This window comes from Ornithodoros turicata, chromosome 9, assembly GCF_037126465.1.
Source record: "Ornithodoros turicata isolate Travis chromosome 9, ASM3712646v1, whole genome shotgun sequence".
NCBI classification, from domain to species: Eukaryota; Metazoa; Arthropoda; class Arachnida; order Ixodida; family Argasidae; genus Ornithodoros; species Ornithodoros turicata.
Genome location: NC_088209.1, coordinates 30,131,368 through 30,147,405, shown reverse-complemented (window position 1 = coordinate 30,147,405; position 16,038 = coordinate 30,131,368). Strand labels below are relative to the sequence as shown.

General features: G+C 43.2%; 2 protein-coding genes and 1 long non-coding RNA gene across 7 annotated transcripts in view; 1 reads left to right on the top strand and 2 right to left on the bottom strand.

Annotated features, from left to right (window-relative positions):
• Nucleotides 1–251: 251 nt before the first annotated feature.
• Nucleotides 252–6,957, bottom strand: LOC135368584 (multivesicular body subunit 12B-like). Of its 3 annotated transcripts, none has more exons than XM_064601970.1 (10): nt 6,781–6,957; nt 5,862–5,983; nt 5,076–5,174; nt 4,856–4,946; nt 3,595–3,724; nt 3,463–3,525; nt 2,792–2,928; nt 2,354–2,415; nt 1,658–1,708; nt 252–730 (listed from the first exon to the last, which is right to left on the bottom strand). In XM_064601970.1, the coding sequence occupies exons 2-10, from the start codon at nt 5,958–5,960 to the stop codon at nt 686–688; spliced, it is 777 nt and encodes a 258-aa protein (XP_064458040.1). In that variant the 5' UTR covers nt 5,961–5,983; nt 6,781–6,957; the 3' UTR covers nt 252–685. The 3 variants fall into 3 exon arrangements, with proteins under 3 accessions (XP_064458040.1, XP_064458039.1, XP_064458041.1); XM_064601969.1 differs by lacking the exon at nt 6,781–6,957 and adding an exon at nt 6,285–6,545; XM_064601971.1 differs by lacking the exon at nt 6,781–6,957 and adding an exon at nt 6,084–6,181.
• On the top strand, nt 6,437–7,309 carry LOC135368585 (uncharacterized). Its single transcript, XR_010414825.1, has 2 exons — nt 6,437–6,482; nt 6,763–7,309. It is a non-coding gene; the product is annotated as an uncharacterized LOC135368585 (long non-coding RNA).
• Nucleotides 7,310–9,653: 2,344 nt separating this feature from the next.
• LOC135368583 (calcium/calmodulin-dependent protein kinase type II alpha chain-like) overlaps nt 9,654–16,038 on the bottom strand; it is a 106,862-nt gene continuing 100,477 nt past the window's right edge. For 2 of the 3 annotated variants that reach the window (XM_064601966.1, XM_064601967.1), the window contains 3 exons: nt 15,682–15,776; nt 11,369–11,483; nt 9,654–11,299 (listed from right to left, as the gene is read on the bottom strand). In XM_064601966.1, the coding sequence (XP_064458036.1) occupies nt 11,167–11,299; nt 11,369–11,483; nt 15,682–15,776 (343 nt within the window). In that variant the 3' untranslated portion in view covers nt 9,654–11,166. The remainder of the gene's footprint in view (nt 11,300–11,368; nt 11,484–15,681; nt 15,777–16,038) is intronic. The other variant, XM_064601968.1, reaches the window with a different exon arrangement.

Below are 16,038 nucleotides of genomic sequence, written 5' to 3'. Positions count from 1 at the left end.
TCCCAAATGCACTACCCCCCCCCCCCCAAACCCCCCTCTGGCCACGCCACTGTACTGGTCACTGTTTCAAGTATGCCTAAACTTGGACTGTTGTCAACAAGCATGGATTGCTTGAGGGGAGCTGTTTTTTGCAGCTTGTTATTTTGTGGTCCCAAAGATCAGTCCACAAATGCACAACCAGCTGAACGTGTACCATGTAAAGACACATTGCAATATTTCTGTCATCATTTACAAGTGAATGCACAATGATGTGATAGTATAGTACAAGATGTGACTTTATTGTTTTGTTAATTTATTGGATATGCTGAAGAACTAAATCTTAATATACAGAATGTGGCACAAATTGTTGTAAAAGCAACAGTCCCATAAAAACTGTAATATATGCAATAAATAATGTTCCTAAATATGAGCATAAAATAAAGAGACGTCGAGGCTAGCCTCATCCCAGTCGTGTCACTGGTACATCTAATACTCTGGACAGACACGGAGAGCAAAAAATTGACGTGGCACCTCCTTCTGTTTCTCCTATGTGGAAAAAATCGTTAAGGGCACTAAAGATGAGATAGCACTAGCATGCTCTATCTTGTGCGGGACACCTTTGGGAGTTCCAGGAGTTTCTAGTATGTACACACTGTAAGATGGCAGTCTTTAAAAAGAGCGAGGAGAAAATAACTGCTCCCTCCATTCAGTTCTGTTGAGCTTGGCGTTCCACTTGGAAGTTGTAGTTGTACTGAAATGCAGTAGAAGTGAGAAAAAATTATTCGTATTAAAAAATCTCTCATCGTGAGAAGAAGAAAAATTTGTCACAAAAATTATATTACTGTGCACAAAGCTACAAAAATCATGGCTCTCGTGATTGGGTGCCGTTTCTCTGTGTTTGCTGATGTAAAAACTGCAGTGATTAGCTTTGGGCATCGTTCTTGGAATACACCTTGTGTATAATGTAAAACCCTGAGACTAGGGAACACAAAGGGACAGACACATCATGAGGTCTGTCCCTTCGTGTTCCCTAGTATCAGGGTTTTACATTATGCATCAACTTCACCAGCTTGTTTGCTTCTTAGCCATCTTTTCATTGACACCTTGTGTGTTTGCAAATGTGCTGCTGGCCATCGCTAACAAAGTGGTTCTTGCGACTGATTAAAGGACGTCAGTTCATGAAACGGCACCAATAGTGGGGATTGAACCTGCACCATTCTGACTCCCAGTCAGAGTGTGTTCTTTGCACGAAATGTGCAACTAGGCACTGCAAATCTTAAGTGCTGCGCTTGTCGTCTGTTTCATTTTCCTCAACTTCTACTACGATAGAGAAACTGGTGCCAAGACTGACTCGTCCAACAAGGTGCTCAGAGGCTCCAGACAAAGAAGATACCACACTGAGGAAAAAGCACCATCTCATTTACGCCAGAAAAATATGCTTATTAGATTGCTTTACGAAGTTGGGGAACAGGCAGTCTGCTGCAAAATACAGTGTAAGCAAAGTCACACCGACCCTAGGATGCTGTTCATTGTGATGTGCGACCATGATAAGATTGTGACCTTGCCGCGAAAAGTGGCAAGCTTAGACCACTTTGTGTCACAACCATCGCTCGTATGGTCAGAAAACTGTGCATCCCGAAAGTGACGTACAGAAAACAAGGGAGGCATGTTCTCATACCTCATCGTAAAGCTCGCTGGATGTTTTCACCTTGATATTTGGCAATGTAAACTGGAAGAAAAAGAAACGTTGTAGAGCCCTTGTGTCGATCAGAACACTTACACGTGAGAATGCTCTCCTAACCATGGAAAAACTGAAACTGACTCAAAGTTGATATCTCGATATGGCATAGCAAAAAGTATGAAGACTCAAGCTATAAATCACCAGGTTCTTGCTAGTGACAAAGAACAAAGATAATAAGAATAAATAAAAATATGTAAAGCAAAAAGAATATCTAATGTTCATCGTTGTAACAGATCAAACGGTAATCAAATGTTATCAGCATTCCCATTGTTTCCTTTACATTCCGTATTCCCATTCTTTGCGTAAAATGCCTTATGACAAGCAGAACCATCATCAATCTGCTTGTCTGACAGATATCCCTAACGGCGTACCTCTGCACCTCTGAAAGAGTAGTGCGGTGGCTAGCTGGACTAGGTAAATGTCACCCTCACCTCATCAGTGTCAGGTAAGGGTGTATTACGGCTGAGAGACTCTTTATGAATGGGTTTGCCCAGCTATGAAATACGGTAACTAACTTGGTATCCTTACCATCACACCGCTGACAAGCTACAGCAAAAATTGCATGCATCAAGGTTTTACCCATAGCAACACCAAATCTTTGTGAAACTTGCACAGAGACCATGCTGTTCTCACCTCTGAGAGTCTGAACATCGTTCGGTACCTTGGGTTGATTTCGAAAGGAACGTCATCAATAGCTGCAAAATAAACAATACACTGCATTCACGTCAGGTACTTGGGAGATGTTTGTATAGATTAATCACTTGCTTCCAACTGTTCGTGTTGCATTCCTTCTTGTTCACCTCTTGTTCGTGCTCCTTGCATTTTTGTTCTTTTGTATTCTAAATTTTTTATTCCAAGTCCTTAATGAGTAATGTGTCAAGGTCCTATTTCAACCACGAAAGCATGACTATAATTTGACAAATGTGGGGGACCTATATATTTAGTACACAAGTATCACGTTCTTTTTTTTCTAACGGTCTTTGTAACTGGAACGGTCGAACCCCTCAGCGTTTTTTTCATAGAGAAAACTTCATACGTGTGTCGGCCCTAACTGGTGTTGAAGGTTCATACCTGAACTGTGCGTGTGTCTGCTGTTCTCTGTAGGTGCAATTCCCTTAACACCGCCCCCTGTCTTCTGGACATTATTGTCCACACGGGAAGGAAGAGGGTAAGGCAAAGGGGGGAGTGGTGGCTGATGATGGCTGTTGCTATAAAGAAAAGGCATAGTCAAAGTCAGTCATTATTAGTGTCTCAGTAGCTCGGCATGGACTTATCTTTGCTCATGCACATACCCAAGATAGTTGTTGGCACAGATTACACAATATGTTCAAGTCACTGCTTGAACTCATGCTATACAATCGGACACAACCATACAAGATAGGATGGCATAGATGCCGGCAAGCTGTTCGATGAGGTCCATGAAGACGACAGCCTGAGCTTAGGCAACAAACACAGAAAGCAGACAACAAGAGCGACAGCTAAAACCAGCAAAACGAATCATTTGGCTGGTTTGAGCTCTCATCCGTGTCGTTTTTCCTTTCTTTTTTTCTGTGTTTGCTACCCAAGGTTCCGATCATTTTCATTAGTAAAATGTTCCCTAGTAGTGCACTATCCTCACTTTTGTCGGTCCTGAGTGCTCTCAGTGCACAAGTGCAGCCCATCTTTACAATGTGACGTTGCTCGTAATGAGTTAACGAGCGTTTTATGTTTAGTGTTATAAGTAACCAGAAATTGTGCCTTACCGCCTTCCGTTCAGAGGAGCTACTGGGGTGAGCTTATAACCTATGTGCAAGCTGTTGACTTCCCTGCAAACACACACGTATAGAAGAAGTCAGCCAGGTGTAACGGCCAATGAGATGTCCTCAAAGGCTCACCCTGCAAGCACAAAGCCATCTGGAGGCTTTCGTGATTTACTCAATACTATGATGTCGGACACTGCTTCACTTGCATGGTCTCTTGGGATAGTCTTAAAGCACAGGAACTTTTTCTTCATTGCTCGTTGGTCTAAAACAGAGGTTGGTCAAAGGTCGGTCTAAAACAATATTAGGCACTGCTCGTGTAATCTATTTCCTGCACGAGGAATTTTGTCACCGACTGTCAAAACTTTCCTGGGCCACCACCTTCTTCTCTTAACATAAAGTGGTGCCCGCAATGAATAAACATTTTTCACTTCACGCTGCAGCTCCTGGCGATGTTTCCAGGAGACAAAGTAATAGTTAGGGCCATATGTTTTCGGGTTTTATGTTTTTGGAAATCGGAGGGTAAAAATCGGCTTTATTTCAGGAGCCGTAAAAAAAGGGTAAAATTGGGCGATATCGGCTGAAAAAGTACATTTTCAGGTGGAAAATACAAAAAGAGCATCTTTCGCATTTTTGATGAACACAAGATGTGGAATATGCGTGTTGAATGTGCAATGCATAGCATTCTGCTACAGTGCTTGTATCGCTTGCTGAATTGGCACTTTGCCAAGTGAGCTTTTGGAGTTTTTGTTTTGTTTTACCGTAAGTGGCAATGATGCAAATCGGGGGTAAAAACGGGTTTTACTTTAAAACACAGGGCTTTAAGTATAGTTATCTGACTGTAGGAGATGCATGACATGGTGATATACTATTTGTCAGCTTGTCTTCCCGGCAGAGTGTACAACCTTACATTAGGGGAATAATTTCAAGCGAAGCACGACTTGTGTCAGCACACTTCTCACACAGGTTTGTTTCAAGGCAACCTTGAAATGACAACAGCACTGAACAACATGTGCAGAATCGGTTCAACTGTGTGATCTGCAAGTCTCATCAGAACCATGAATGCTAAGATAATGACTAAAACAAATGCTAACGATAAACATTAGAGTACGGAAGATGTTGCGGCAACGAAAGCTCAAAATTTAGGAATCATCAATATTTGTTGAGCATGTGAAGCTGATACATTTATGAGGGTATTTAGATGGAAAACGTTGTACTGAGAGACAATTTTTTCAGTCAACACAACAGAGTAGCAGCATGCAAAGCTGCAGTTAGTTACGATGCACTGAGTTGCGCACACTGTCAAAGAAACCCACTTGGTGCAACTTCAACTGCACACAACCATTATAAAAAAGTTGCAGAACAGAAAGGAGACAAGAACCTGCAGTGTACCTACCACTATCCCTTGTAACATTCATAACAACATAACCTTCAGGTGGAGCTTCCTTGTCTGCAATAATGACAAGTGACTGCACAAGTTCTGAATTCTGAAAGGCAAAAACAAGCCACTCTGTGATCTTCTACCATTGCATTGATACACACTAGACTGGACACTGTACCGGTGCATAACAGAAACAAAAATGAAGAAGACTGCAAGGTCAAATCTGGTTACATACCGCACTCTTTGAATAGCAAATGTATCTTGTGATTCGTCGTCCAAAGAAACCATCTTTCCACAAGTCTGCATCAGTGTCTTGATCAAAAGTTTTGTCAACCTGCATAGAGTACAGAGATCATTATACAAACACTGCTGACTGGACAGGCACGAGAAAGTGATCATATGTGGATGTATGCCTATAGTCGAGTTCAACTTAAGGAGGAAAAGAAATCTAGTCCGTCAACTACGTGTGCCGTTGGAGACAAGGAGAAGTAATAGCGCACCAAAAGAAATACTGCAGTGCCACCATGCGCCATCAGTAGGGGAGCACACTTTCTGCCTTCTTACATTATCTGGCGCAAGGAGGGAGCGTGACATCACTGTGTCCAGCCATCCTATCCGCGCGTAATATATTGAGAGCTGACGGACTAGATTTCTTTTCCTTACTAAGCTCAACATGACTACAGGTGCAGATGTGTAATCCAGTGGTCAGAACCGCACATTCATATTTGGACTATGTGCTTCAATTCTCCACGTGCTGGTGCAGAAGTGTGAAGCACAAAGAAACAACCATACATTTTTCTGGACTAGTCATATCCGCAGCCCTTAGACAGTATACTTATGTTTTTCGCGTGCCTGCCAATTCCGGCACATAGAAGTCAGTGCCACAACAACAATTGCAACATTTGTGCAAGACTCTTGTTGGGGTCGTCACTTCAGCACAAAGACACAACATTTGGAGACTTGGTCACTTAACAGCATTAAGGACTGAGTGACAAGAGTTTAGAAAGCAGAAATGCGGTACCACATGATATCCTTGTGGTCGGCTTTGCGGGTCTTCGACAATGCACACATCTGTGATGGGCGAATCGTCAGGTAATGCCTTCAACAGGTCCTGCATCATTTTATGACCCTGGTGGCATCCGGCTAGAAGAGGTAAATTGTGCAATGAGTACGACAACGGGAGGGCCAATTGCCATCTCTATGTGCGTCACACTACACAGATGCACACAAATAAATGCTACACCTGACTATGTGCAGTAAGGTTGAATTGCACAGACAAGGGAGGACGTTTGCTTGTCACTGTGCTACAGTCATTCCTCCCGCAAACACAGACAGCTAAGGACGTTTCTTGAAGTCTACATAAACATTGCACTAAAACAAAGTTCCCTAAGTAGCACGCTGCGATGTTGTTGCGTCGATAATGGTAAAGACGACTTCAACATACCTTTAGTTAGTTACTCAAACTCGAGAAGACGTACAGACACATAATTTCTCACATTTCAAACAAAAACGCACAAATAATGTCGGGTTCAAGCAATTCAACTGTTCAACAAGCTCTTGCCTTAATGTTAACTTCCACTACCGCTTTCATAGAGGGCAGCAGCGACATGCGAAAAATAACAGCTGGTGAGGGGTGAGAGAGGTGAGAGACGATTCAAGTTGTTTTGCTCAAAGAAAATTAAATGGTAAACACTGGCGGACTTCTGATATCACTTCCCTGGCACAGCCACTCCTCACATTAGTTTGACGTTCGGCTCAAGTGTCTTATCTTAGATCTCGGTGGTATTTTACGTGTATGCACGTAAAAAAAAGAAGAAAAAAAACACGTATTTGGATCTATATCTCCAAACTTGACACTATCACGACTCTTGTCAGATTTTTACTCTAATTTACAGTTTTTACACGTGCCACATTCACTTCAGGTTCAATGTCAAGTTCACCGTCAAGTTGGTCAACTCAAGTGGTCAAGTCATCACCAAGTGGGCCTCGCGTGAACGCGTATACGTTCGTTCAACCAACCTTCTGTAGCTACGGACGTTTATCGTGTGTAAATGAGCCAGGCAGGACATCAACCGGGCTCTGGTACCGGAAAGGGAGGTGGCAGTGGAGGATCCATCCGAGAAGCCGGCGGAGGCCTCGGGAGAATGGGAGCCGCAAAAGAGGAACAACATTTCAGGAACGTTCAACAGCAACAGCTCGACGCCATCAGGAAAGGCCAAGAGGAAGCAAAGACGAAAGATACACAAAAATCTGGGACATAGTGCGAATAGCTCCAAAGGAAGTTTATTCGTTAGCCGGTTGCACAGCATGAACATGTGGAACGTTCCGCAGAGATTCACGGCGAGAATGTAACCTTATGTGGTCACCTCGAAATATCGCGCATCATTGAGATGTTTAACAAGTGATTGAGACTTAGTGACTGAAGTAGTTTAATAAACGTGGTGCGTGATATACGTACCCCAAAGAGTTCTTCACAGAGGTCATGAACAGCACATTACGTCCAGGGTCGTCCATGGCCAAACGCAGATCCATCTCAAGCCCATTAATGCACTAGAGCTGAACAGTGCACCTGTAACAGCTTCTCTTCTCACACATGCACTTCTTAATGGCATGACAGGCACACAATGGCAGGGGGGGGGGGGGGGGGTTAGTATGCATCCTGGGCTGACTTCAGGGGGAACTGTGCTAACATTTGTCTGGGAAGTCTTCAGAAAACCCAGGAAAAACCTCAGTCAGCACAGCCAGAGGTAGGATTCAAACCCACCACCTCCTAGTCTTCAGCACGACCTTGGCTACCACCAACGCGTGGACGCCTTAATCCGCTCGGCTGTGCCGTTGGTAAGAAACATTTAATTATAAAAGATGGAAGGTCGGTGCAAGGACAACATCTGTTCCTTTTGGTATGCCAATGAACAAAGAGTGCTGCTTTTTCTCACTTGCACTAAAGGGGCAATGGGAAAAATTTCTGGCACAGTGACAAAAATGACCTTTAAGTTTGCCATGTTTTTTGGGTCTATATCTTTCCGCTATGGCCAAATCCATTTTTTTAAAAGACTGCAATGGCATCAGCACACCAAACGGAACTGAAAAAAAAATCAGAATCCATTGTTTATGGAATTCTATTATAGAGTTAGCATGGACGCCATGTATACAGACATGCAAGTAAGAATTATCTATAATCCAATCCAACAGGGTAAAATCAAATCAAACAAACAAGTCATGCCAGGTTTATAAATGTGTATGTAAACTTCCTCGTGTGTCTCTTAATTACTTGACAAATGAAAGTGCTGAAAGTTGTCTGAACATTTGAAGAACCAAGTTTATTCGTAAAAGGATGCAGATTGACGAGAAAAAGGTGAGACATGTATTGTGGTAAATACCTAAGAAGAAATTGCGCAGCAGGAGCCAGGAAGTAATGCTCATTATCGTGTAGCTGATACACAGCAAAATTCGTAATTTATATGAAAATACAAACTGATAAATGCACATAGTTTGCTGGTGGCATTCATGGCAGCAACACAAAGGTTACCCCTTTTTGTCTAGCTAGAAAAACCTCCCGAACATTTAGCTTAACAGAAATGAGAACATATCCACTATCATTCGTACGCCCAAACTCGATGTAATTGTGAAACATGCCTGTGCATCAGTGACATCCAGACGTGAGTCATGCGAGTCATCAGTGAGTCACGGACATCCAGAAATATGCTGCACATCATTACGGTACGGCTTCAGTATCCAGTTGCACAGTTTTACCATGCACTACTTTTTTTTCAATGAGGCAGAAAGTCACAACCAATTTCCTTGCATGAAAAAGGGGGCTCGTTTAGTGTAGACTACTAATTGCTAAAGGGTCAACAGTGCTCATGCCTTGTATGTAACAGGCTTGCCAGCATTGCTAACTGGTTTCCTCTAATCTAGCAATACCAGTCAAAATGTTTTGAAGTAATTGGCATACCATAGATTATGAAAGCTACATGTTTTCAACAAACGATGTGCCTGGCAAAGCGAGCTATCTGCAAGTGGTATAAAATTGATGTAACACAATGCGATTATCTTGTAATTCATCTTTTTGTTGGCTGCGATCTGTATCAACCAGTTTGGGAAACAAGAGCAAAGGGCTGTATATCCAGTAGTAAAATTCTCACACCATGTGGAACGATATTAGGAAATCACTTGCACTTCAACACATTTCATTGCTTAGTGGTATAGGAAGAGGTACTGACCTAGAAACTTGCAGTGCAGCATGAAAATTTTGCATACATAGTACCACGGACCACCTCAGACTTTTTTTTTTTTTTTCTATGGGAACTGCGAGGTCGCAACAAGCATTTATTTGTAACAGAATGGCAGCTAAATGTTGGAGTCATTTAATATGCATGGCCTTTTGTTTAGGTGCACATAACTGCACCTGCATCTGTAAAAGAGCTACGAAGCAGAGGAAAATGCCAGCCCTCAAACTGTGGTACAAAAATCCTCTGGTAAGAAATGGATGCCGCCATATCGAGACAGACAAGAATGCGCAGATTGCATTACACACTAACAGTTTCAACAAGTTTTAGAAGATTCAGTGTTGAAGTGAGCAGATGTACTATACAGCAGTACAAATGGTTGCTCCATTTTGGTGCATCATTGAAACAAATAAAGAAGAAAAAAAAGAGAAATAAGTAAACAAACTGCGACACTGTCTGCAGCGTAGCCACAAGCTCTCAGTCTTCTAAGCCTCAGTCATTCATAAAGCTGGGGGTGTGAGTGTCCCGAGAACAAACGCAAAAGACTGGACAAAGAAACATACCAAATGACACCGTTGCAAAAGTAAAGTAGTAATAAACTGTACTTTAATTTATAAATAATCAAACATATATTGTCTCAGCTGCATGATCGTTGCATTCTGTCATTCAAAGTACACTTTTAACAAATGTTAAAACTCTCACATCACTATCAACAAATGTGAAACAAAAAACAAAAAAAAAGGAAAGAACAAGCCAATACAAAGAAAAGTTGAAATGTACAGAGGGTGTAAGAACAGGGATTGTGTGGGCATGACATCATGATATCCCATTGGGCATGCCAGCGAAGCTTTTTGCAAAAAGGTGGGCAGCAGCACCAGAGCAAAAGGTCTTCAAACTGAAGCAAAACAAATATCACAGTACAAAACACACACAGATTCGTTAACATTTACAAGTCACTACACTGCACTTTGTGGAACACATATGCCATGTAGCTTTTTTTCTCTCCTCGAAAGTAAATGGCACTCTGACCGGTGGTCGTCCCCGCACACTCGCGCTGCTAACATCCAGACGTAGTTACAGGTCGCGACCTTCCGTTCCTGGGACGTACCAGCAGCCTGTTGCTGTTTCAGCAGTGTTTACTCCAAGAATTTGAACACTTCCCTCGTTAGCGCCCGTCGGTCGCACTGAACCTCAGCGACACTGAGGGCCCGCAACGGCTGGGCTGCGTTCCTTAGCGGGTTGCCTCTCATTACAGCACCAGCACCCCCACCTGGTGTCTCAAAAAGCATCTATGTCTATAACGACAACAGTTGACGAGGCTTCATCCTTTCAACATGCAACACGGTGTGACTATGTGGAGATGAAGGCTAAAAAGTCCTCCCTCAGAAGAAGAGTACAACAACCCTTTCCCGTATCCTTTTCGCGCTAGACCCCTGCACGTGTGGAACGACGCGCTATGTTGAAAAAGTTTGTGACATATTTCTTAGAATAGGCATGGTACACAACGAGACTGAGTGTGAAAGCCACCAAAGAAGAGATAGCAATTGCACGTGATGCAATAATAGTGCACACAGAGGTCAGGGGGGGCATAACGTGTGTAGTGCTCAGGAAAAAGGCCTTTGGGGTTAGCGATCAACTGTACATTTCTCTTTAAAAGTAGCATCACAAGTATCCTATACACTAGCTCAGTTTATGGCTCAATTTAGGTTCACAAAGCAAAGGCCACAAAGTCCCTTTTTCTGGTAATAATGTGAAAAGTAGAATGTACACATTACTTAGAAGTACTGCAGGATGGAGGACACAAGTAATACACGTTAAAAGTCATTTCGTACAGATCCAGTTGGCCAACAGATGTAAAAACATTGTTTGGGCAAGCTGTAGCGCCCTACCCTAAGAGTGAACGCGTGCCGGAGCGTTTCTTTCCTCCATCCATAGGAGGGCTGCTTGTGCAGAAGAAAAAAAAAAAAAAAAAAACAAGGAAAAATAACACGGAGCATTCGTGGCAGGTGTGAAGAACATAAAACTGGTGGTGAGTATGCAGATCACATAAAGCATAGATATATAGAGAGAAGAGTGGATGCTAGAGCAAGGGCAACATTATTTGATGGCGGGGTCGGGATGCCCTCCGGAGCTGTTTGCCGAGCGGTGGAAGTGAACGTTTTGCCACTTTGTGTCCTTGCGGTACCACACACGTGTCTCTTCTGTTTGGCGAGTACGAGGAGTGCCGGACCTGTAACCAGACCGCGACCGTAAGGCACAGGGTGGCAGGGCCACAGGCTACGGTCAGGGGGGGGCTCACCTATCAATGTACTGCATGAGACGAATGTACGCAATGCAGGCTGCGTCGTCTCCTAATAGGTGCACAGTCGGATTCATTATCGTTGTGTTTTGTGATTTGTAGCTCTTGCCAGCTCCTGTTGGGACGAGAATAACGAAAAAGTTTTACACACGCATTTGTACCAGTGCAAAAGGGGGATTTGCGTCACTTGAACCACTCTTCGGAGACTGGTCGTATCGGTCATCAGTCATAACTGGGGTCCCAACGTTCCAGAGTTTTTTTTTTTTTGTTTGGCAAAGTTTGTGAACGTTTTCGTTGTAGTTTACGTGTTCACCCATTCGAGTCCTTCCAGAGATGTTAACGTGCTCGAAGCGCTTAACTATACCTAGAGCTCGAAGTTTCAGGGTTTAACGCGTTTCTTTCCAGAATTTGCACCCCGAATGGAAGGTTGCCTCTTTAGGGTGAAACCAGATTTTTAACGGCAAATTGCACTCACTGAAACGCGTGTAGGATTGCACACTAGCTTGTTTGGCAGCAAACACAATTACGTCAACGTTTGTACCAAACCAGTACAGTTCTTTTGAGTAGTAGAGCCAGATTTCTCCCCGAATTTAGCATACTGAAAGTTTTTCTACCCGAATTCGCAATGAACTTAGAACGCATGTTGATTTCCCCAATTTTTACCCCCCGAATTGGGAAAAAAATATTTCCCGAAACTTCGGGCTTTAACAATACCTTATTGGATATTTAAGAAATGCACATAGCAAAAAAAAAAAAAAAGTATAATGGACCCTCCATACAGTGTTTCCTATCAAGGCAGCGTAAGGAGTAAAAGGCACAAGCTACCACCCGAATTCGTGCAAGTATGCAGCATTCAAGTACACATTTACGCAAAGTGGATTTGTGCATGGTAACCCTGCATTATATGACCACTAGGGACAGCCAGAACGCTCAGCATCAATATCGGCCTAGTCCAATGCCAGCATTCTTTGGGATGGCATTGAGTGTTTCTAGCAAATTATCAGAATTGTCCGAAATGTAGGAACCCACTTATAACGAACACCAGGTATGGAATGGTAACACCTCTAGTAGTGCAAAAGCTAAAACAATAAATATGGGGGTTCAACGAGGGGGGGGGGGGGGGGGGGGGACTGTTCTTGAGCACATTTGTTACTAGAGGCTGGCTGAAAAAAGTATGGGGTGCTGCATTACTTTGGCATACAGCTGATTTTCTTAATTACCTGCTGATAAAAAAAATCTAGATCTGCTTAATGCATCACATCAGTTGCATTTCTGTGATAGCATGTACCATATTCTTCTCCATTTCTTGGCACACTATACCAACTCAAGGTCTTCGGTTTTTCCTGTGCTGGAAGTTTGTTTCAGATGGCAGCACCATAAAATTCAATTAACTAGTCATTGAGAAAACACGTAGGTACTGATAGGTGCAATTTCTACTTAGTATTTCCAATTACTAGTCACTTGGTTCAGCTTCCTCCACAGAATGTTTGAGAAACCTCAGTATGTTGTACTATATTGCCAGTGATGACTATCAGAAACCGAGGCTTGTTATACTAAGGCCCAGTTTCACCAACCCCAATTAACATGTGGACAGAAATCAGCGGTTCGTCAACTTCAATTTAACCCTTAACCCTGCTTAACCAAGGGTAGTTACTGTCACTGAAACATTCATCATGTCACTAACTAACGTCGCTAAAAAAAACTGATCTCTGTTCAAATTGACCTTGGTTCAAAGTTAACCAGTGTTGGTGAAACCAGGCCTAAGGGTACTAATCTTTACCGGAACAGTGTGCTGGGGGTAAAAGGTACTCAGAAGAGTGGGAGGCGCATTAGCTTTAGTGTCGGACTGCACCTTAGTTTATGTAATTAGATATGGTTTCACTGACAAGAATAGCAACCCTTGCAAGCTCTAGGACCATGCAGTGCTGTGCTGTGCACCGAAAGGCTTTGACATATTAGCCCCATCTTAGTTCATTTTTGCCCAAATCTCGTCTTTGCATTTTCATCTTTCAGTCATGACAGTACCTAAGTACCCCTCTCTCGCACCACATTTCAAATTATGCATCGCTCACAGCACACTCTCAAAACTTCTAGGGTAAGAGGAATAACATTTTTCGGCTCTCTTGTCTCGCATATTTCTATGGCATGCCAAGTAATGCAGGAGAATATGATATAGGATATGCAACACATCAGCAGAAAAACAGTACCCCACAAGCTTTACCATACAATGCACACATGTATATAACATGCTGTAAATCACCAATAGACATTTATGTAATATTCTCAATGTTATGCTTTTGCAGCTGTAGCATAAGCTCTTGCTTACTTTCAAAGAGAGGCAGTTAACAAGTAATATATGCAGCTCCAACAAAGAAATTTACGCACAACCACTCCAGCTCATGGTACCGACACAATCACCAAAGCTTAATATAAAATGATGTTCATTGTTCCGCATAGCAGGTTCACGTAAGGTGTTAGTGATGCTGCATGATTTTGCAAACATTCTTGCACAAACATGCAAGAAGTGATAATGTGTTGCAACAAAAGACTGACTCACAACACAAAGAGCATTTGTGATGTTGATGGTCCTTGAGGTTTGCACACACGTGTATGAAGACATAATGTTAGACCTATACACTACAGTTGAACAAATCCTACGAAAGTTGTTGCCTGGAAAGTGTGCGGGCAAAGCTATGTCATACAAGAATCCGTAATAAATCTTTTTTTCTTGTTTAAGTCATGAACCCATGCTAGTCAGACACAGATGCCCCTGTCCAAATAATTATATGTAGGAGGAAATTACAACTATTCTTGCGTTTGCTGACCAAGAGCGAGGGAGGCTCCGCCTCCTGGATGCCAGCCAATAGGAGGACGCGGAGTGCAGGCACTTCCCAAGCCTCTGCTCTCCCCTAAGAGATGGTGCAGCGTTACCGTTGTTTCCAGAGCCATTTATAGGGAGAGTTTGGCCATTCTCTGATCTTTTGCCGCCTCGTGGCTGGAGCCTATTTTGACATCAGAGTCGTCGTTGCGCCGCCCAAAAGACTGAATCCAAGCAGAATCCGCTTATCAGCCATCTGATGCGCGCCATATTGATGCTGTCGGTCAGCTTTGTTGTCGCAATGAATGCAATCTACAGGAATAACCGGCTTATGACCCACCGCCGCCTCTGATAAGGAGGGTTTTGTTGCCAAACTGAAAGAGTTCAAGGAAGAAGGGCTTTCGAAGGACAATGTACGCACATGTCTTCCCTCCTTGCATCGTAAACAACGATCAGCATCAATATGGCGTCGGCGACCGGCTGACAACGGGACAACAATAGAGCACGGCGAGGGAGGTGGCTTAGCCGTGATGTCGCATGACGCGCTTCAAGTTAGGCTCCTCCTAATGGCCAAACTCTCCCTATAAACGGCTCTGGTTGTTTCGAGTGTCGCAAGGCTTCTGCCATGGCGCACCGATCTAACCAACTGCTTCGCCACCCGTTAACTAGCAGCTGCCGCTGTTTTGCCTGCCGCAAGGCTCCGCGCGACTCCCGCTTGGCCTCGTTCCCATGTTGACGGATGGCGAAGATGTTGGTTAGATTGGTGCGCCATGGCAGAAGCCTTGCGACACTCGAAACAACGGTAACGCTGCGCCATCTCTTAGGCGAGAGCAGAGGCTTGGGAAGTGCCTGCCCTTCGCGTCCTCCTATTGGCCGGCATGCAGGAGGCGGAGCCTCCCTCGCTCTTGGTCAGCAAACGCAAGGATAGTCGAAATGACTAATCGAAAATGCACCTTGAAAGAATGGCATTTTTTGCAGCCAAGTTTGATCATAGTATCAAATTAACCATGAAGGGTAAAGGTAACTGTAGCACTGCATTTTCTTGTTTCACATAGTTAGCATGTTATCCATGGATGTGCAGCTCGTTTACGCACTTTCTCAAAATATCCACAATCCATTGCACACTGACCTTGCTGATTACAATTAAATGCTCTAGAACAACACAGATGCTGCAGCAAAAAGAATCAAGGATAATTGATGGAGGTAAATCACTGTCAACCAAAGAACACTCCACATTAAATACCAGTATGGCTCACGTTCCTTTTGTTTTCCCGCGAATCTCTGCACCTAGGGAAAGAGCCCTTTACATTATTTTGTATTTGATGCCTTCATAATTATCTAATCAATTGACTGTATAATGTTACAACCCTGGCCCATAAACACAAATGGTGCAAACTGGCTTTAATCCTGTGGAGGTGTCTGAGTGAGGAGGGAGTAGTGGCATGCAGGGTACTCCCAGCAAGCTAAATGCAAGATCAACAGAAGCATGCGGTACCATTGTCGAAATAAAACTTGTGGAACTCCATCCCTTCCACTAAGTTACCTAGAGCTTCAGGCTCAAATGCAGTCAGATGGGGATCACACAGCTTTCTGGAAAACAGAACGTGCACACAACTTGAGTTGCAAAGTATAGCCCTAATGATATACTAGCTTACAAAACCACTGGCAGCTGTTTTGTTAATTGCACAAATTCGTGATAAAACCCATTCAGGATAACCTGTTTCGAGCATCACATTGTCTATGAATCAATACTTTTAAAAGCTTGATGTTTATAAAGCCCGCACACTAATATGACACAATGATAATTTGATACACTCGATAAAAACAGCGCAAATTATGCAATTATTCTGAC